Genomic DNA, 22,542 nt, shown 5'->3' on the forward strand with positions numbered 1-22,542 from the left:
ATAGTATTATTTTGGGGTGTTTGGTGGCAAAACCGACTCAACCATCTTTGAAACATTAGCAGTCATTACTGGTGGCAGTTATATTCATAACTTCAGTGAGCTGTTATTTTAGTATTATTGATTTCCCATTTTACTTTTAATTAAAGGTTTATTTTTTGTCTATTTTTATATATATGTCCACATAATTGTTGTTAATTTAATAAAACTCTCATCCAGAGTGTTTTTCCCTGTGCTGTGCATGCTGGGAAATGATACCTCTTCCAGCTGGCTGATGCCGTCTTCCACACAGCAGATAGAGGCGAGAGTCCTGAGCGCGTGTGCATACAGAGAGCTGAAGCAGTCCTGCCGGCAGATCTTCAGCAACGCCACCACAGCGCCCTCCTGTGGAGCAGAGCAGCACTCTTTACTAACGGCAGCATCACTCTTTACTAACGGCAGCATCACTCTTTACTAACGGCAGCATCACTCTTTACTAACGGCAGCGTCACTCTTTACTAACGGCAGCATCACTCTTTACTAACGGCAGCATCACTCTTTACTAACGGCAGCGTCACTCTTTACTAACGGCAGCATCACTCTTTACTAACGGCAGCGTCACTCTTTACTAACGGCAGCGTCACTCTTTACTAACGGCAGCATCACTCTTTACTAACGGCAGCATCACTCTTTACTAACGGCAGCATCACTCTTTACTAACGGCAGCATCACTCTTAACTAACGGCAGCATCACTCTTTACTAACGGCAGCATCACTCTTTACTAACGGCAGCATCACTCTTTACTAACGGCAGCGTCACTCTTTACTAACGGCAGCGTCACTCTTTACTAACGGCAGCATCACTCTTTACTAACGGCAGCATCACTCTTTACTAACGGCAGCATCACTCTTTACTAACGGCAGCGTCACTCTTTACTAACGGCAGCATCACTCTTAACTAACGGCAGCGTCACTCTTTACTAACGGCAGCATCACTCTTTACTAACGGCAGCATCACTCTTTACTAACGGCAGCGTCACTCTTTACTAACGGCAGCGTCACTCTTTACTAACGGCAGCGTCACTCTTTACTAACGGCAGCGTCACTCTTTACTAACGGCAGCGTCACTCTTTACTAACGGCAGCGTCACTCTTTACTAACGGCAGCGTCACTCTTTACTAACGGCAGCGTCACTCTTTACTAACGGCAGCGTCACTCTTTACTAACGGCAGCAGCACTCTTAACTAACGGCAGCATCACTCTTTACTAACGGCAGCGTCACTCTTTACTAACGGCAGCGTCACTCTTTACTAACGGCAGCGTCACTCTTTACTAACGGCAGCATCACTCTTTACTAACGGCAGCGTCACTCTTTACTAACGGCAGCATCACTCTTTACTAACGGCAGCGTCACTCTTTACTAACGGCAGCGTCACTCTTTACTAACGGCAGCATCACTCTTTACTAACGGCAGCATCACTCTTAACTAACGGCAGCATCACTCTTTACTAACGGCAGCATCACTCTTAACTAACGGCAGCATCACTCTTTACTAACGGCAGCGTCACTCTTTACTAACGGCAGCATCACTCTTAACTAACGGCAGCATCACTCTTTACTAACGGCAGCATCACTCTTTACTAACGGCAGCATCACTCTTTACTAACGGCAGCATCACTCTTTACTAACGGCAGCATCACTCTTAACTAACGGCAGCATCACTCTTTACTAACGGCAGCATCACTCTTTACTAACGGCAGCATCACTCTTAACTAACGGCAGCATCACTCTTTACTAACGGCAGCATCACTCTTTACTAACGGCAGCATCACTCTTTACTAACGGCAGCATCACTCTTTACTAACGGCAGCATCACTCTTAACTAACGGCAGCATCACTCTTTACTAACGGCAGCATCACTCTTTACTAACGGCAGCATCACTCTTAACTAACGGCAGCATCACTCTTTACTAACGGCAGCATCACTCTTTACTAACGGCAGCGTCACTCTTTACTAACGGCAGCATCACTCTTTACTAACGGCAGCGTCACTCTTTACTAACGGCAGCGTCACTCTTTACTAACGGCAGCATCACTCTTTACTAACGGCAGCATCACTCTTTACTAACGGCAGCGTCACTCTTAACTAACGGCAGCATCACTCTTTACTAACGGCAGCATCACTCTTTACTAACGGCAGCATCACTCTTTACTAACGGCAGCGTCACTCTTTACTAACGGCAGCATCACTCTTTACTAACGGCAGCGTCACTCTTTACTAACGGCAGCATCACTCTTTACTAACGGCAGCATCACTCTTTACTAACGGCAGCATCACTCTTAACTAACGGCAGCGTCACTCTTAACTAACGGCAGCATCACTCTTTACTAACGGCAGCATCACTCTTTACTAACGGCAGCATCACTCTTTACTAACGGCAGCGTCACTCTTTACTAACGGCAGCATCACTCTTTACTAACGGCAGCGTCACTCTTTACTAACGGCAGCATCACTCTTTACTAACGGCAGCATCACTCTTTACTAACGGCAGCATCACTCTTAACTAACGGCAGCATCACTCTTTACTAACGGCAGCGTCACTCTTTACTAACGGCAGCATCACTCTTAACTAACGGCAGCATCACTCTTTACTAACGGCAGCGTCACTCTTTACTAACGGCAGCATCACTCTTTACTAACGGCAGCGTCACTCTTTACTAACGGCAGCGTCACTCTTAACTAACGGCAGCATCACTCTTTACTAACGGCAGCATCACTCTTAACTAACGGCAGCATCACTCTTTACTAACGGCAGCGTCACTCTTTACTAACGGCAGCATCACTCTTTACTAACGGCAGCGTCACTCTTTACTAACGGCAGCGTCACTCTTAACTAACGGCAGCATCACTCTTAACTAACGGCAGCATCACTCTTTACTAACGGCAGCATCACTCTTTACTAACGGCAGCGTCACTCTTTACTAACGGCAGCATCACTCTTTACTAACGGCAGCGTCACTCTTTACTAACGGCAGCGTCACTCTTAACTAACGGCAGCATCACTCTTTACTAACGGCAGCATCACTCTTAACTAACGGCAGCATCACTCTTTACTAACGGCAGCGTCACTCTTTACTAACGGCAGCGTCACTCTTTACTAACGGCAGCATCACTCTTAACTAACGGCAGCATCACTCTTTACTAACGGCAGCGTCACTCTTTACTAACGGCAGCATCACTCTTTACTAACGGCAGCGTCACTCTTTACTAACGGCAGCATCACTCTTTACTAACGGCAGCGTCACTCTTTACTAACGGCAGCATCACTCTTTACTAACGGCAGCGTCACTCTTTACTAACGGCAGCGTCACTCTTTACTAACGGCAGCATCACTCTTAACTAACGGCAGCATCACTCTTTACTAACGGCAGTGTCACTCTTTACTAACGGCAGCATCACTCTTTACTAATGGCAGCATCACTAAAAAAATTCACAAAAAAAATTTTTTGATTCAAATTCATTTGCCAATTTAAATTTTAACATATTTTGTTCATGTGAGATACAATCACTACACAAAATAACTGTTTCATCTATATAAACGTTTAATTCACAGTAACTGCCTTTCATAAAGCCATTACCATCAAACTCAGACTTCTTGTTCATTTTATTATGTGTATTATTTAATTCAAAGGTTATTAATGGTAAATCAATGAATCATCTGGTACATCTATATATTTAGTGTGTGTTTGAGAGAGAGAGAGAGAGAGAGAGAGAGAGAGAGAGAGAGAGAGAGAGAGATAGAGAGAGAGAGAGAGGGCTATTCTCAGAAATCAGACACCAGATCAGTGTCCTTTAACCCAGAACTGTGGATGATATAAATCAGTCTCCACTCCAGAGAGAATGGCTGTGAGACGATGTAACCACTGTGATTATGTGAATAAGTGTAATCATGTGTCGCGCTACGCTACGCTACGCTAGAGAGCCTCAGTCTGCAGCACATTCACAAACACACACAGCTGCTGATCTCTCACCTGTCACCCCTTCTCTGCGTTTAGTGACGTACACGTGAAGGTTTGCACACAAAACATCTTAAGGAAAACATGATCTTTGCGTCACTCTCGCTGTCAGAATTTTAAAAATACATTATTTCAATCTACAATCTTTAATAAATGAAGCGTTGATGTGTTTTTGTGGCTACAGTAGTAGTTAGTTTGTTTTTATTTTTTAGTTGGGAAAGGATGTCCATTTTTCAGCACAATTTTGGTTTTCTCTTACAAAAAATAAGTATAGTTCATTTTATGATTTATTTCAAGTATAGTTTTAAGTATTCTTTACAAAGTATACTAATGTTAATGTACTAGTAGTAAACTTTCAATTCTGCTTGGGACTAGTCTGGGTTTCCCTCATGCTGCCATCCCGCGGCGCGATTTTATTGACGCTGAAAGGCAGTCTGGATACCATGGCCAGATTTTCGCTTCATTTAGGGAACCAACCAATCACAGAACGGGGAGGGAGCAGCAAGACGATGACGACATCTATGCCACACACCGAAGCAGTTTGTTTATATCTGGATTCAACATGGCAGCAGACGCGAAGCTACCTTTTGATGCGGCCTTAGATATTGTTCTAAGTAGTTTCGAATGCAAGTTTATTTAGAAAAAAGAGCCGCTTTTGGCGTTAAACTTTGCGAGAGCCCAGTCGTTATTGTTGTCTCGACATTAATCGCCCTAATGGAGAACCAGTACAGGAGGTGGTCAAACTGGGAATATCTGCCGCTCAGCTGTGTCCCGAGAAAGAAAATGCGATAAAGAATGGTCGATACCAACTTCTGTTTCGGCAGTCCCGAGGCCTGGATGAGCGCAAAGTGGCAAGACATGTTAGCCACGGAGTTGTATAGTACCAACCTGCTAGGCATCGTCGTCGACGAAGTCCATTTAACTTATAAATGGTAAGTGGTAATTATTAATATCATATTCATTATGCCTGTAGACTTCCTACTGTGGTTGTCACAGTGCCACTAAGATGTGTTGCTTTTCAATATCAATATACAGCTACCGCTTTAGCAGCATAACTTTCAGCCGTGCACACGAACCTGATTAAAGTTGTTGACACTTTAGTCGTTAAATTTAGTTTTTATTTTTTTTAAACTTGTGAAGTACAAGCATAAACAATTTGCAATGCAAATAACAACTTCAACATCTATGTTTAACTGTACTTAATACGTGTGTTTTTCTAATTGAAACGATTGGCTATGAGCTACGTACAGGCGCATTTGATAGACATTCTTAGCACCCAATAAACAGCGCCGGGCATTCGTAAACCACGCCTCAAATACGGGAAAATGAACATGTGGTTCCCAGACCCAAGTCTCAACGAGAATTGGGTCTGGCGTTATCCAGGCTAGCTTGGGACTATACTGGCCCACTTTTAGGTGCATACAAATATACTTTCATGTATACTTTCAAGGAACAATGTGTAGAAATTTCTCCCATCTAGCAGTCAAAATCTATTTTGCATTCAAATGAACTGTACCTCGCTTTTTCAAATACGCGTCGCATCTACGGTAGCCATTATGTACCATAAAGCTATGACAGGATGTCCTCTAATAGCACTTCGTCGAGTGTTCCTGCGGGTGAACAGGTTTGTTATTTCAAACAAACAGCAACTTGACACAACGAACAAATGAATGTTACAGTATGAATTACTGACTGTGAAAAGCATGAACTATTATATATAGTTATACAGTACTGTGCAGAAGTCTTAGGCACACTAGTATTTTCGCCTCAAAGAAATGGTTTTAAGCCAGTTATTTACAGTATATGTTTTGTTGTAGTGTCTCAGTAGGAAATATCAGTTTACATTTCCAGATATTAATTGTAATAATCAAGTGAAATGTTTGAATGCACAAGGATTCTGACAACAGCCAATGCTCCACACGGAGGTCGGCCATCTCACCATCATCGAGTGCATCTGAAATTATATGAAGAAACAGAAAAAACAGAGACTAAGACCAGAAGAACTATACTATACAACCAGATGGAGCTGGATAAATACTCTGAATGTTCCAATCCAATCTGACCTCAGACCTGTAATGTCGCCTGGCCAGAGGAGAACTGAGACTGAGTCTGGTTTTATTCTCCATTCAGTCCCTGATGGAGTTTTGGTTCCTTGCCACTGTTGCTTTGGCTTTTGGCTTGCTGAGTTGGGGAAATTTAATATTCAACAATATTATTGATCTGCCTTAAGGTGGACGATGACGCAATTTTCTTCAAGAAACAAAGTTATATTAAACAAACTTGTATTATTTAGAAGTAAACTAACATCTGTTTTGAAAGGGTTAACAGTTTTTGCCTATTAAATAATGTGAACTGTGTTTGCGGGATTAGATGATCAATGTGAGAACGAGTGGAAATGAAACAGAAAGTGAAAAGCAAAACTGATGACAGATCTGTAACGTGGTTTCCATCTAATCACAGCAAACAGAAGTGAGCGATGCCTGGTAAGCGTCCGGCAGTCTATCCTCTTACAGCCGTGTGACGCGGCCGAGGCGGAGAGCCAGAAAACACCAGTCGCCGGCCGCTAATGGGACGCGACAGTATCGATCTGATTAGAAAAGCACCAGGAAAACCAGACGTCTAATGGACATGAAGCTGCGGCATCGAAGTTCAATAAAGAAGCCAGAGACCAACCCGCCAGTTTCATTATAAAAATAAAAAGTTAACTATAAACTGTATTGTTGATTTGAAATATGTGATAAATGTGTAAATATGTAAATATGATTTCAACTTGTTTAAATAAGTGAATAGGTGCCCAGGGTCTTCACCACTATGAGAACATATTTTGAGTAAATAAACCAATTAAACAAAATCTGTAAAGGAATGACTTGGAAAACAGAGCTAGTGCCTGAAATAGCCCATGAATCCAGCTGAAACAAACGTGTGGCATCAACCACAAATGATCTCCATCTGATCTGGCTGAGCTGGAACACATTTGCATTTTACTGCAAATCAGTTTGAAGAGAAACAAAATGTGAACAAATGCAGAGGAGTGAAAACACTGCATAAGATGAGAGATACCCCGAAGGAGCTGATCACATGATCACAGTGCATATGTGTGTATGAGAGAGAGAGAGAGAGAGCGAGCAAGTGAGTGTGTTGTGGTACTTTAGCGATGATGCTGCAGAGCTGCGGCCCGTCCTGTGTTAGAGACAGCAGGTTACTGATGGCAGTGCTGATGGCAAAAACATTATCCGAATCCTCAATCTGATGGATCAGAATCTGTAAAAAAATGAGAATAAATGTCACTATTGTCACACACAGTGCATGTAATGAGCACACAATGACAATGAGAATCCGACAGAAACACTTTATTTTACAACAAACTAAGAACACGCAGGAGATCGTAGAGTAATCACAGTAAAACACAACCATATTAACACTGAACCAAGAACAGAATGAACTGAACAGTGATCAGGTGTGTATTTCACAACCATGGAAACTATCAATGACTGGGAACTGAGGGAAACAGGAACAGAACAAAACATAAATAAAATATAGCTGTGAGCAGCGATTACGGGCCCAAGCCCCGGTGCCACCGCCACCCCGGAGGCTTTAGGAAGACTGTGCACGACAGGCAATATGCATTTCAACTTTGAGAATATAAAAGGGTTATGTCATGATATAAGACACTTTGTTTCTCTTTTGTCATTATTTTAATTGCTCGCCATGGCAACACCAATTGAGATATAATAATAATAAAAACGATTGAGATATCCAGTATCCATTCACAATTTAACATCTTCAATGTCTTGCCACCATGTCCAGAAAGTTTGGTTTGAATCGTATCAATGCCCTAGGCACAGCAGATAAAAATTGCCTGATTATCAAAAAAAATCCACATTCAAAACAAAATATCTGACTTCATGTTGGTCGGAGCTAATGACTGTAAATTAAAAAGTTGTCCATCTCGATGAGAACAATGTATGTACTGGGTTTGCTGCCTGTAGGTAAAACTAACCCCCCACTTTTGTCAAAAGGTGGCTCTACTGAGCCCCTCTTCACTGCCTGTTTCGAAGGCTTTGCCCATGTCTACTGGCTGACAACTCTGCTTCAAATTGCATCAAACTGGACACAAACATCATTTTAAAGGGATAGTTCGCTTTGAAATTAAAGGGTTAGTTCACCCAAAAATGAAAATTAAGTCATTAATTAGTCACCCCCATGCTGTATCAACCCCGTAAGACTATAGCGGAGATAGCGTGGGTGCATGGGTGCAGCCAGCGTGGGTGCGTGGGTGCATGGGTGCGGCCGCCCCAGGGCCCCGTGCCAATTAGGGGCCCCTCAAATGCCGCCGATTGCGTCACAGGTGCGTTTTCATTACAGATTTGCGCAAAACTTTTGCGATATTTTCCAAATGTCGATAAAAAACTATTGCGAAATGACGGTGTTTCCATTAACCGTTATATGCGACTAAAATGTTTTTTTTTTCCTATCGCGATAAGTCATTCCAAAAATCATGGCAACGGACTTTGCTAGGTTTATTTTACAGCCATGCACCGCACTCGACATTATTATTATTAATGGAGGAAGACGTGGTGTGTTATCCAGGCATTAATAGCAGGGAAGGACACAGAGTTCCTGGTGTTTATTCTCCCTTATTTCTGCTTCGATGTCTTTATCTCGTATTATGTCCAAACGCTCGTTGCAAAACGAAAAAAGAACGGTTGCTGTATTTTTAAAACACAAAGTTGACCACGCCAATGCTGCGCTAACGAATTTTCAGATATTTGTTTATGACTTTTTACCCCCTTTAAGACATTTAAAATATTCAAAAATTAATATGGGAAAAAATGTAGATTTTATTGGTTTTCTAAGGCCAAATTATAACCTGGATATTTATGATATTTTCCCCGCAGTGCTGTAGGCTATAGGTGAGTTATTATATGCGTCTGAAAAAATAACGAGCTAAAAACATAATCTCCGGATGCACCTTCAGAGAGAACTGCACCTTTCATACGGATTATATAATCAGAAGGTATTAGTTTACGATTCAAATTTGTTCTTTTTAAAGTGTACATTTAAAGCTTTAGTCTATAAAGGCTATTGTTTCAGTTCTTGCGCTCCAGTTCATAAAGCGCGCCTGAATGTTTTATTTTACAAAAGCACAACGTTTTCTTGTTATTGTGACATTACGTAAATAAAAGTAGTTGCGAATCATGTATTATTATTTTCTGTATAACCAGAAATGGTAGAGTATTTTAAGTTGTTTCCACTGTTGATGGGAAAATGAAAGTGTTCACGGCGCGCCCGCGTCTGTCTGCCATCCAGTGCGTGCTCCAAACTCCGCACACACTCTTAGATATTGGACAAAATCGAGTGTTTATTTGTGATAATCTAGCCCTATTATTATTATTGTCCAACCTGTAGCCTACTATGAATGAGATGTGACGAATTTGCTTTGTTCCTATTTTGGATAAAAGCGTCTTCTACACGTAGCCTATATGTAATAATAGGCTAATGATGATAAGTATTATTATTTGTGGACACGGAGCTAAAACACACCCAGTCTTCTAAGTCAGGTGACTGTAAATGCGAAAAATTCATTTCCATTGCAGTTTTGCGAAAAAATCCTTTTTCGAATTGCCTAAAAAACCTCCTCATGCGAGCGTAAAACATATGCTCCATTGTGCGTATTTTCATTTCACAATTTCAATTTGAAGGGAAATGGAAACGCAGCTACTGACAGGAAAGGGGCCCAGGCAAAGTACACCCAGCAAACACATTTACGTTGCGGTAACGTCTGTGGCACGTTGCATTTCTGCTATGGCAACGTCGCTGTCTATGTGCTACGAGCACCATCGCTGTCAATGAGATATCGCTGTTTGTGGTGCTGAAACATTTTTACTTGACTGGCAAACTGTTTTCTTTGTTCGTCAATACAAACTTGTAAAAAAAATGTGGCTTTTCTTTGTGTTTTATTTAACATATAAGATTACTTGGCTCAACAAGTGACACATTTTTATATGCATTCATCTAGGCCTACTTTTTTTAACGGTTTTAATTTAAAAATGACTTGGTAGCAGAGGGCCCCATGATGAAGCTCCGCCCCCACTGTACTGAGAGTCTAGCTCCGCCCCTGCTGTAAGACCTTCGTTCATCTTCGGAACACAAATGAAGATATTTTTGGTTAAATTTGAGAGGTGGATCACTACCACATAACAACTATAAGTTTATCAAGCGACGAGAATACTTTTTGTGCGAAAAAACAAACAAAAATAACGACTTTATTCGACTATTCCTTTTCTTCCTTGTTGGCCTGAAAAGAGACTTCCATAGATTTCCACGACGCATGCGCGAGAATTGCGATCTCCTTACACTACTTCAGTTCAGTTCTCGCGCATGCGTCGTGGAAATCGTATTGAAGTCTCGTCTCAGGCCAACAAGGAAGAAAAGGAATAGTTGAATAAAGTCGTATTTTTGTTTGTTTTTTCGCACAAAAAGTATTCTCGTCGCTTGATAAACTTATAGTTGAGCCACTGTAGTCACATGGGATATTTAAACATTTTCTTCATTGACTTTCTGGGCCGACAAGAGTCATTCCCTTAGGAGCCAATGTGGTAGTTCTACAGCTCTCAGATTAAATCAAAAATATCTTTATTTGTGTTCCGAAGACGAACGAAGGTCTTACAGGGTTGGTACAGCATGGGGGTGAGTAATTAATGACTTAATTTTCATTTTTGGGTGAACTAACCCTTTAATTTGGATAAGTTTTAGCTTACCTCAAGGGCATCCAAGATGTAGGTGTCTTTGTTTCCACAGTATTTTCAATTTTGATATTTTTAGATCAAATCGTTCTTGTCTGACAGTCATATAATGGAGGTATATGGGGTCCACCCATGGGTCCACCTCAAAGAGCATGCACAGAGACCAAATTAGTCCAAATTAAACATGATTTAATGACGTAAATGTAAGTACACATTGATGGCCTACGACACGAAACAAGCGGTTTGTGTGAGAAAATGAACGGTATTTATACCTCTTGTAATCACAGTCACGTCCAAGTACTCTGAGGGCGAGGGCCCTTGAGGTAAGCTAAAACATATCAAAAATTAATTTCAAAGTGAACTATCCCTTTAAGAGCTTCCAAAAAAGTTTGACGTGTTGAGATCTATATGTGTACCGAGTTTCATACAAATATATTCTTGTATGTGTCCAAGATTTCAGATCCCGTTCTAGGAGGTGCTGTAGAGCCGCCGACACGGCCGTGTACCAGCTTTGGCCCAGTTCTAATGGTTGTGGATTATGACCAGTGTGCAAATTTTCAAGAGTTTTTTAGCATGTTAAGGGCAACAAAAGCCCCCGAAACCTTGACGAAAAAGAAGAAGTAGTATCTTAAGGAAAACAATAAGCCCTTTCAGGGAAACTAACAGAACTAAACATAACCCTGACAACCCAGTGTACTGCCCGGACGAAGGCCCACAGCAGAACTCTTGGTTGGAGGAGCCAGGGTGGGATCGGCGTGTCAGGGGGTCAGAGCGAAGCTAAGGAGACACAGAGACCGGGCGATGCTGTAGGTCCTGGAGGCCAAGGCGGAGCCACGGAGGAGCCAGGGTGGAGCCAGGGTGGATCAGGGCACAGCCGGTGGGACTCGAGGCGCCAGAGGGAAGGTGGAAATCCGTGGCACAGACAGAGCGATGACTGAGCAAGGCAGAGCCAGAGGGACAAGAGAGCCCCGTGGAGCCGTAAGGACGACGGTCCCAGAGGGGTTTAAGGGGTGGAGGAGCCAAGGTGGAGCCAACTGGTCAACAGGCCATGGTGTTCGGCGGCTGGAGGTGGAGCCAGGGGCTCAGAACAGGTGAACAGAAGAACAGAACTCACTCTCTCTCTTGAGACAGGAAGAGCCGAGGCGCATTCGTGCAGCATAGAGGACCGAACAGAGGAGGAGCTGAGGAACTAAAAGGAACCAGTAGACCGGCTTGCTCAGGTGGAGGAGGTGGGAGAGGAGGGCTGGGTGGGCCATCAGAGAAGCAGGAGAGGGTGAGACCAGCGGAGAGATGAGACTAGAACCTTTTCCAGTTCTGAGTCCAGAGTGGGGTTGGCAACATCTTCCTCCGTGGGACAGATGGTGAACGCCGATCCACAATTCACTAGCACTCACTCCATAAAAGCAAATAATGTCCCTCGAGGACCATCGAGCAGTAAACCTGGCCACTCATCTATAGCATTACAACTGCCATTTTAAGACAAATGTGAATATAATTTGTCATTAAATTATACTGTATTACTCAATAATAATTCACGAATACTGAAGCTGTAACCAAAATTACTGAAGCAAATTAAAATGCAGTTAATCTAATGATCAATGAAGATCAACTCTTACCTGAATCTCATTGGCCAGTGCCATGTCAATCATATGGCTGAAGGAGTCGCTGACGTCAGTCAGGATCTCGTGAATGGCCTCCTTCATGGATTTGAGGAAGTATTCGTCCTCCGTATGAAGACACCTGAGGAGTAAACAGTGTCAGATATGTACATGATCTGATCTGTAAGACGACGAAGGAAGGTGTGTTCTTCACCTCTCGGTAATGACGTTGAGCTCCATGCACTTCTCCAGCAGCGATTTCTCATACTGCCATGAAGAGAAGAGAACATACAATCAGTCTTCAGTAAAATGCGTTTGCTATATGTGATTGAAGGCTTTTTGTTTTGACATGTTCAGCACCTTCTGCATGTCTGCAGGAGCGCTCCTGGCCGTGCTGTACTCCTGGATGAGCGAGCGCACGTGAGCGCTGACCCTGAGGGCCGTGCTGTGCACCCGCTGCCAGCGCCGCTTCTCCAGCCGCTGGAACATCTTGCCCAGCTCCGTGCTGACCACCAGCGCCCTCTTCAGCAGCGCCTGCAGGTTATCCCGGGTCACCTGCTCGCCCACCGACACGATGAGCTCCCCTGGGGCGTCTTCATCCACACCGAGGGGCTTGGACTGCAGGACACACATGCACTCCACCTCCGTCATGTGACGCAAGTCCTCCATCCAGCGCTGCACAGAGTCCACCTGTATCACACACCTGCTGACACACACACACACATCAGTCCATCACACACACCTGCTGACACACACACACACACACACATCAGTCCATCACACACACACACACACATCAGTCCATCACACACACACACACACATAGGTTGTGTTCTTCTATGGTACTGTGGTGTCATGAGTGTCACGGCGCAGAACGACAGGAACAGGAAAACATCGACACAGATTTCACCGGTGCTGTGTGTGTGTGTGTGTGTTTGTGTGTGTGTGTGATGGACTGATGTGGTGGTGTGTGTCCATCAGCAGTGTGTGTGTGTGTGTGTGTGTGTGTGTGTGTGTGTGTGATGGACTGATGTGGTGGTGTGTGTCCATCAGCAGTGTGTGTGTGTGTGTGTGTGTGTACGAGCAGAAACTGAAGAGCTAAATTGGTGTGTGTACACTGATAGGAGACACACGTTTGTGTCAGCAGATTGCTCGTGTGATGTGTGTGTGTGTGTGTTCATGCTAAGCTAATTACAATGAAGTTGAATAAATCTGGTGTGTGTCATTATTTTATACTTCGAATTGTTATTGTTTCTGTAAAGAAATGTGTAGAAATCATCGTTTGATGGTGTGTTTAATAGAGTGTGTTACAGCAAGCCCTTCTGAACAAAACATCACAACGGTGTGTGTGTGTGTGTGAGCGGATCATCATGATAATGGGTTTATCTGAATGGATGTGGAGGAAAAGCTGCTCTCCAGCACAAATATTTACATTTGCAGCCGTCGACGGGTCAGACAGCACTGCGCACAGCGAGTCATCATCAGAGTAAACACACACACACACACACACACACACACACGCACACACACACACTGCTGGAGTTCAGGGAAGGTCCTCAATCTTTCCTACATAGACAAACCTTTTATACTCAGAAATGATGGTGATTCTGCAAGCTGTGTTTGACGTCATATAGTTTAACGCGGGGTTTGAAACACACACACACACACACACACCTTTATGTGTGTTCCTCCCGATACGAGTCTCCGTGAAGATGTGCTTTGTGGAAAAACACACATATCTTGAGTTGAACACTTCTGTCATGTTTGTCTTACTCGTTATGTCAGAGTACACCTACAGTCTCACACATGCATAATTCAGCTGATCTCCACACACACACACACACACACACACACACAGATAAACGTGGCGTTCTCAGACACGATGCAGATGGAGGACAGCCTGAATCTCCAGTCGGATGCTTTGAGTCGAGCCGTCAGAAGAAGCGCTGCATTATTCATGCTCTCCCTCAACTTATTGACATGAACGTATTCTGAGCTTTCTGGCCTGTTTTTGTGTGACATCACAGATGAAATGAATGGAGTCTGTTGTTCAATCGCAGGTAAGAGTGTGTGTGTGTGTGTGTGTGTGTGTGTGTGTGTGTGTGTGTACAGATGGAGGATGCGGTGGAGCTCAGACAAGCACCTGTGTGAACCGCTGGTGTGTGCAGTGATAATTGTTCATCAGGGGGGGTGAGACAAACATAAGTGAGCAGCACAATACACACACACACACACACACACACACACACACACACACACACCCCTCCACCTGCTGTCTGCTGGAGCGACCAGCTGCAAAACACAAGGGCTTCGCTTCATTTACACACACATCAATGTTTCTGTGCATGAATGACACTCATGAGCTGAACACAAACTGAAGATGCAGGACAAACACATTCAGGGGATTTCTGTCATTTATATCATTTTTAAAAAAATGCATTTTGAACCTGAAGGGTATACAAGCTGAGCGGACTATAAATATCTCCGGTTGATAAATAAACCAGGCGAGTTATTATTTGTAAAAATTTGATTTAGCCTAATTAAAATATAAACTAGCAGCTAATGTTTTAAAAATGTTTTATTTGGCAAGTGACCATGGTATAAGCGGGTTAATGCCCTTCGAGGTGTCCATTGTCAGGTTTTAATGGACTTCGGCGGAGGCAACCGTTCTCCGCTGCGCGTCGGCCGGTTTACGCCTCGCCGTCGTCCATTAAAACATGACAATGGACACCTCGTCGGGCATTAACCCTTACATGTCAGCCAAGTCCACAGTGATTACAAGCTGTTTGGTTTCATTTCGTTGACATGAATTTGTCATTTCTTTTTAGTCAAGATATCAGGGCTGTGTTTGGATGGCTATTAGACGTCTTTTAAACGTAATTTACACGAAGTTCTGATCTGCTAATCATTATGTAGCCTAATGTGTAATAAGTTCATTAGTAAACATTAACACATTGTATCATATGTATAACTATGTGAATATAGATTAACTAATCGGGCCCTATTTTAACGATCTGAAATGCAAGTGTCAAAGCGCAAGTAACTTTGTGGGCGGGTCTCGGCGCTGTTGCTGTTTTCCCGGCGGGATAAATGCCTCTTGCACCTGCCGCAACTCTAAAAGGGGTTGGTCTGAAGTAGCTTCATTATTCATAGGTGTGGTTTGGGGCGTAACGTGAAATAAACCAATCAGAGCGCCATCCAACATACCCTTTAAGAGCAGGTGCGCATGTAGCATGACGGATTGTTATTATAACGGCGGGTTTACCAGGCGGAGCGTTCACAGCCGATGAGACCGACGCTCTCGTCAGGACAGTGAAAGACAGAGAGGTGACGGTGTATGGGGATGGAGAAACTCTCGCACATCAGCGTCGGTTAAACATTATATACGTATGTGTCTCGCCACTATCGGGCAAACAGGTCTGATCCTTCAGTACTACAATTAGCCTTAAAAATGGGTAATTCGGTTTTTTCATCTTCATGGACACCACAATGATTTCCCTCATGTGTTAATAATTTTCCTTGTTATAATGTATGATTTGCAAAAATAAAAACTGCTGCATCTGTGTTGATGAGAGAATCAGTGTATGTGCACTGTGCACCCGCTGCATTATGGCCAAGCATGCGCTCTTAAAATAGCATTATGAACAACACGTCACTGACTTTAGAGCAGGTGTTTTCTGATCAGTGGCGCAATTGTGTTCTGGAAGTGTAAAATAGCACCAGGGAATGTTTGTGCCGAAACACGTCTCCTTTTAGCACCGGGGAGCGCAAGTTCATTCCCTAGTTTACTGACGTGCGTCTGTGGAGGGAAAAGCCTGCTCTGCGCACGTGCAAAATAGGCATGAGACATGCGTTTGTGTATAAAGTCATTTGTGCCGGGTGCAAGATAGGGCCCCCGATCTGTTAAGCATTATGTAATGTTTGTAAATTATATATTAATGAAAGTTGTTATAAAGAGTTTGGCTTCTTTTATTTATTTTCTAAAAGAGAATGATGATTGGACTGATAATGTCACTTACATTTTGCCAGAGATTGAGGAGTAGCTGCTCTGTCTGGAAGTCTGTGGCGTGGCCATTCTCACGGTGTCCTCCTCACTTCAACACACCACCTACAAACACAATACACACATCATAAAGAGCTCACAAAACTCAACACACCACCTACAAACACAATACACATCATAAAGAGCTCACAAAACTCAACACACCACCTACAAACACAATACACACATTATAAAGAGCTCACAAAACTCAACACACCACCTACAAACACAATACACACATCATAAAGAGCTCACAAAACTCAACACACCACCTACAAACACAATACACACATTATAAAGAGCTCACAAAACTCAACACACCACCTACAAACACAATACACACATCATAAAGAGCTCACAAAACAAAACACCACCTACAAACACAATACACACATCATAAAGAGCTCACAAAACTCAACACACCACTTACAAACACAATACACACATCATAAAGAGCTCACAAAACTCAACACACCACTTACAAACACAATACACACATCATAAAGAGCTCACAAAACTCAACACACCACTTACAAACACAATACACACATCATAAAGAGCTCACAAAACTCAACACACCACTTACAAACACAATACACACGTTAGAGCCACACAGTAAACACACAGCAAGGCTTAAGCCCGTGCGGAGCCGTCGAGTGATGCTCTGCTGCCATCTAAAGGCTGTACTTGTAAAATTCTATTTGTAAAAGTGTTTGTTTTCCAGTAGGTGGCAAGAATCTTCCACTGAACCAAATTTGTTCATTAGTGAATGATTGACTGTATAAGCAAGTAGTACATTCGTTAAGTATTCACGTACAAATGTGAAGTAATGAGGATTTTTTTTCTCTCACACAGGACAGCAACACTGCAAAAACGTCTTTTACAGTATGATGCATTGAGTAAACTACTCAACAGTAAAGTACTTTAACTATAACACCCATCACATTCAGAATTAAAATGCAACACACACATAGTACAGCAGTAATATCAATGCAACAACAACTGGGTCGCCTGATGCACTTTTAGAAGGAGCTCGAACGCAACTGTAGAAGCGGACCGATATTCATCAGAAGTGAATCTAGTATACTGGGCTCAACATAAACATCAGTATCCTCATATCTACCAGCTGACACAGGCATTTTTATGTTCCCCGCATCCTCTGTTCCATGCAAAAGGATCTTTTCCAAGGCTGGAGAGGAAGAGGAATCATCTAAGCCCCAACACACTTGATAAAATTCTGTTCCTCAATAAAAATAATGCGTAACCCTTCCTTTACCCACCCCAGACTGCAGTGTTGCAGTTTGTTCCTCTATATCCGCAGACCCATAAGCACAACACTGCACTAAAACAGTTCACTGTACAAACCCCGCCAGCAACAAATCTTAGCCTTTCTCAGCCCACACTTTACACTCCCTCCACCAAAAGCACTGCACTCAACACTGGGTCACTTTTGTTGTTCATACCGTCACTATCCAAACAATTTATGAATAATTAATGAACTGTGTGTGACAGTAGTCTCTGTAAATTACAAGTAAACATGTCAATTCAGACAGAGAAAGAAACATTTCATTTGATACCCAGGCAATGGACAAATGTCTAGTCAGGTCATTGGTCCAGAAGGTTCAATATTAATATCAATGCTGAATGAAGCTTAGAGTAATGAACCTTTGGGTGAAGCAATGGGCTACGAGGTCTCAGTGGTTCAGGAAGCCCCATTTTGCCATCACTACCGAGGGGAAAAACAAAACTGATTTGAACGACTAGACTAGACACAGCAGGGAAACACCCCGTGTACATACGAAGACAAACCACCACAGGACTGAAGACAACAGGAGAAATAGGGAAGCAAACAAAAGAGGGTAACGAGGGAGGACAGGTAGGGCAAATAAATCAATAATCAGGAAACAAGATGGCCGGGATTAGACTATCGACAGGAGAGCACACGGCACAAACACACACGACCAGCATGTGTTCACACCAAACATGACTAAAACAAAAGCACATTCCCAGTAAAACCAATAACCAGCCACGTTCACGCAACAAGACATGAACACTCAGCAAATGAAAACACTCATAAACCACGTGTTCACACAGAGCATGACAACATGAAAGCCCACAGCCATTATGAACACAAGCTGTGCACGACACAGCACAAGACAACACATGACATCACAGACGAGACGACACAGACGACACAGACCAGACGACACAGACAACACAGACAACACAGACCAGACGACACAGACCAGACGACACAGACGACACAGACCAGACGACACAGACCAGACGACAGAGACGACACAGACGTCACAGACCAGACGACACAGACCAGACAACACAGACGACACAGACCAGACGACACAGACCAGACGACACAGACCAGACAACACAGACCAGACAACACAGACAACACAGACCAGACGACACAGACCAGACAACACAGACCAGACAACACAGACCAGACGACACAGACCAGACGACACAGACCAGACAACACAGACAACACAGACAACACAGACCAGACGACACAGACCAGACAACACAGACCAGACGACACAGACCAGACAACACAGACCAGACGACACAGACCAGACAACACAGACCAGACAACACAGACAACACAGACCAGACGACACAGACCAGACAACACAGACCAGACAGACGACACAGACGACACAGACCAGACAGACGACACAGACCAGACGACACAGACCAGACGACACAGACCAGACAACACAGACAACACAGACAACACAGACCAGACGACACAGACCAGACAACACAGACCAGACGACACAGACCAGACAACACAGACCAGACGACACAGACAACACAGACCAGACGACACAGACCAGACAACACAGACCAGACAACACAGACAACACAGACCAGACGACACAGACCAGACAACACAGACCAGACAACACAGACCAGACGACACAGACCAGACGACACAGACGACACAGACCAGACGACACAGACGACACAGACCAGACGACACAGACCAGACGACACAGACCAGACGACACAGACCAGACGACACAGACCAGACGACACAGACCAGACAACACAGACCAGACGACACAGACCAGACGACACAGACCAGACAACACAGACCAGACGACACAGACCAGACGACACAGACCAGACGATACAGACCAGACAACACAGACCAGACGACACAGACCAGACGACACAGACCAGACAACACAGACCAGACGACACAGACCAGACAACACAGACCAGACGACACAGACCAGACGACACAGACCAGACGATACAGACCAGACAACACAGACCAGACGACACAGACCAGACGACACAGACCAGACGATACAGACCAGACGACACAGACCAGACGATACAGACCAGACGATACAGACCAGACGATACAGACCAGACGACACAGGAGTGCCAGGGCTCTGTCACAAAACCAAGAAATAGTGACAGAAGTGACAGAACCCTGACAACATATCTTTCTTTTAATATTTATTAAATATTTTTATAAATATTTTTAATAAATATTCTATATGTTATATAGGAAAAATATTAAATAGGAAAAAAATGTATTTGTACATTATATACTGACATATATTTTTGGATCTCATTCTATTAATCTGTGATTGCACTTGATGTCTGTTGTATTTGTGGAGCTGGGCACAGTTTGTAGTCTTGTGTGATTGTAATGTAGTGTTTGCTATCAGAAGAGCAGCGCTGCTGTGTGTTGTTGGTGTAAATGCAGATGTAGCGGTGAGTGACGTGTGGTTTCAGTGATCTTACTGCGGTCGAACGGTTCATCTCCCTCCACTGATCTAAATCGAAGAGCTTCTATTCTTGTCCTGTCCTTTCCTCTATAGTAATTATATTACTATGCCAAAAGAATATGCCTTATCTTCTGATTACTGGCAGAACGCCATCCAGTGACTCAGTAAGCTTTAGTGCTCATTCCATGCTATTTATTGATGTATCCCATTTACATTATTCAATTTACTCAACCTGTTAACCACGGAAGCCTGTGCTCTCTCCTGAATCGGGTAATGGCATCCAGCAGGAGGGTTGAACTTTACTCGTCTGTGCTGGAAGTTGACATCTATGACCTGGGACTATGAACAATCATGTAAAAATACAACAACAACAAAACCCTTCAGAGCTTTATAAAATGAGCCGGAACAATTTTGACACTCCATTTTCTCTAAATCTGAACATGGTTGAGCCAAACCTGCAGTCGCAGATCAGAGGATAGACGAAGAGAAGCGATTTCAGGCTCAGTTTCCACAGAATGTCTCGTTACTGTGCTTTGCCTCTTCAGGCCATTAATCACTGAAAATCATTACTTGTAGGATTAACTTGATAAAACACATTTTAAGTAAATTTTATTGCTACTGCTCTGTACAACTTACTTTGAAATTTAATTGACACTTAAAGGAGAACTCCGGCGAACAATGAACTTTTGGTCTAATAAAACATCGGTACACAGTCAACCGTTCTCTGAGATTTGTTTTCATGATAATCGAATGTAAAGAGTTTTATCTCTAAAAACTGTTTAGTGTATAATGCTAGTAATGGGGGCATTTACTAAGTAAAAAGAAATCGCTAGTTTATACCACTAACAAGGCTCAAAATAGCCCCACACTAACACAGTAACATAATGAGGGTCCATACATGGAAAACGAAGCATTGAGAACTTTGTAAGTGTACAGACCGTTTAATAAGAAGATACTTTATGAAGACAGTTCACTTCGCGTATACAGAGCCATCTTAGGAAATAGTCTAGTCTAAATAGCCACGAACGCCGTTCACACAGTTCAGCTCACTCAGCACGACGTTCGTGGTTTGACTTCGAGACTATTTCCTAAGATGGCTCCTGTCGGTATACGCGAAGTGAACTGTCTTCATAAAGTATCTTCTTATTAAACGGTCTGAACACTTACACAGTTCTCAATGCTTCGTTTTCCATGTATGGAGCCTCATTATGTTACTGTGTTAGTGTGGGGCTATTTTGAGAATTGTTAGTGGTATAAACTAGCGATTTCTTTTTACTTAGTCAATGCCCCCATTACTAGCATTATACACTAAACAGTTTTTAGAGATAAAACTCTTTCCATTCGATTATCATGAAAACAAATCTCAGAGAACGGTTGACTAGGCACCGATGTTTTATTAGACCAAAGGTTCATTGTTCGCCGGAGTTCTCCTTTAACATTTAATGAAGTAATAACGTAAATATGACTTTTTTATATTTAATTTCACATAGCGAATCAAGCAACATCAACTTCAATTTAGTTTGTTTAAGTTTTTGCTTAAACAATGCAACTGAACTAAACCACAGTTTAAAAACATCTAAGTAAATAAAACAATAGATATTGTATATATATTCCATACTGTATCTACATAATAGAATTAACATGGCACAGAGACCTCAATACTTGATACACAATACCACCAAACCTAACAACAAAAGCAATGATAAAACGGTGTTAATAGAGCTGGAAAACAGTGAAGAATCAACCTTATTAATTATTAACATCCCAGTGCATGATGGGAAAACCATTAGAAAAGTTGAGTAGGTTTCACTTTATTACATTTCGCTGATATTTTTACACTTTAATTTCTAAAAGCTTGAATTGAGTACTAATAAATTATTTACTTTGTTTTTTGAATTCTTGCCTGAACTAACTTTTTCATGTAGAAATTGCATTTGTTTTTCCTGTAGCATTTACTTCACCACAGAATCATTTTTATCAGTGCTGTTACACAAAGACTACACACATCCTGCGCAACAAACCTCACAGAAATGCACACATCTGGCGTTTGTCTTTCTTGGTATGAAACGCATCAAAGCGTCATGACAATTTAGACTCATGTAATTCCACAAAATGAGTCAGATTACAGAAGCAATCAAATCCTAAATTCCAGTGATCTAGATCTCAGGAGTTCTGCTTCAAACGGGACCGTTCCACTGAAAGCTCTCTCTCTCTCTCTCTCTCTCTCTCTGTTTTCCTCGAGAGCGCTCATTAAACTCCTACAACATGAAGAACACGAGTCAAGCATGTCATGACCAGCAGCGCTCGACGAGTGCCGTGTCAAGAGCCATTGAAAATGATCTAGCCATTTCACTAGAGAGCCAATTTCACTGGAATCAAGTGATTTGATTTTGTGATGA

General features: G+C 42.8%; 1 protein-coding gene across 2 annotated transcripts in view; it reads right to left on the bottom strand.

Annotated features, from left to right (window-relative positions):
• The window catches only part of insc (INSC spindle orientation adaptor protein), a 55,142-nt gene that overhangs the window by 12,409 nt on the left and 20,191 nt on the right, over positions 1-22,542 (bottom strand). For both annotated transcript variants that reach the window (XM_089127821.1, XM_039670283.2), the window contains exons 2-7: positions 16,357-16,445; positions 12,698-13,040; positions 12,552-12,604; positions 12,356-12,479; positions 7,141-7,254; positions 256-381 (exon numbers count right to left, since the gene is read on the bottom strand). In XM_089127821.1, coding sequence (XP_088983947.1) covers positions 256-381; positions 7,141-7,254; positions 12,356-12,479; positions 12,552-12,604; positions 12,698-13,040; positions 16,357-16,412 — 816 coding nt within the window. In that variant the 5' untranslated portion in view covers positions 16,413-16,445. The remainder of the gene's footprint in view (positions 1-255; positions 382-7,140; positions 7,255-12,355; positions 12,480-12,551; positions 12,605-12,697; positions 13,041-16,356; positions 16,446-22,542) is intronic.

The sequence above is a fragment of the Pimephales promelas genome, chromosome 25, assembly GCF_988280905.1.
Source record: "Pimephales promelas chromosome 25, fPimPro1.hap1.1, whole genome shotgun sequence".
In the NCBI taxonomy this organism is placed as follows: Eukaryota; Metazoa; Chordata; class Actinopteri; order Cypriniformes; family Leuciscidae; genus Pimephales; species Pimephales promelas.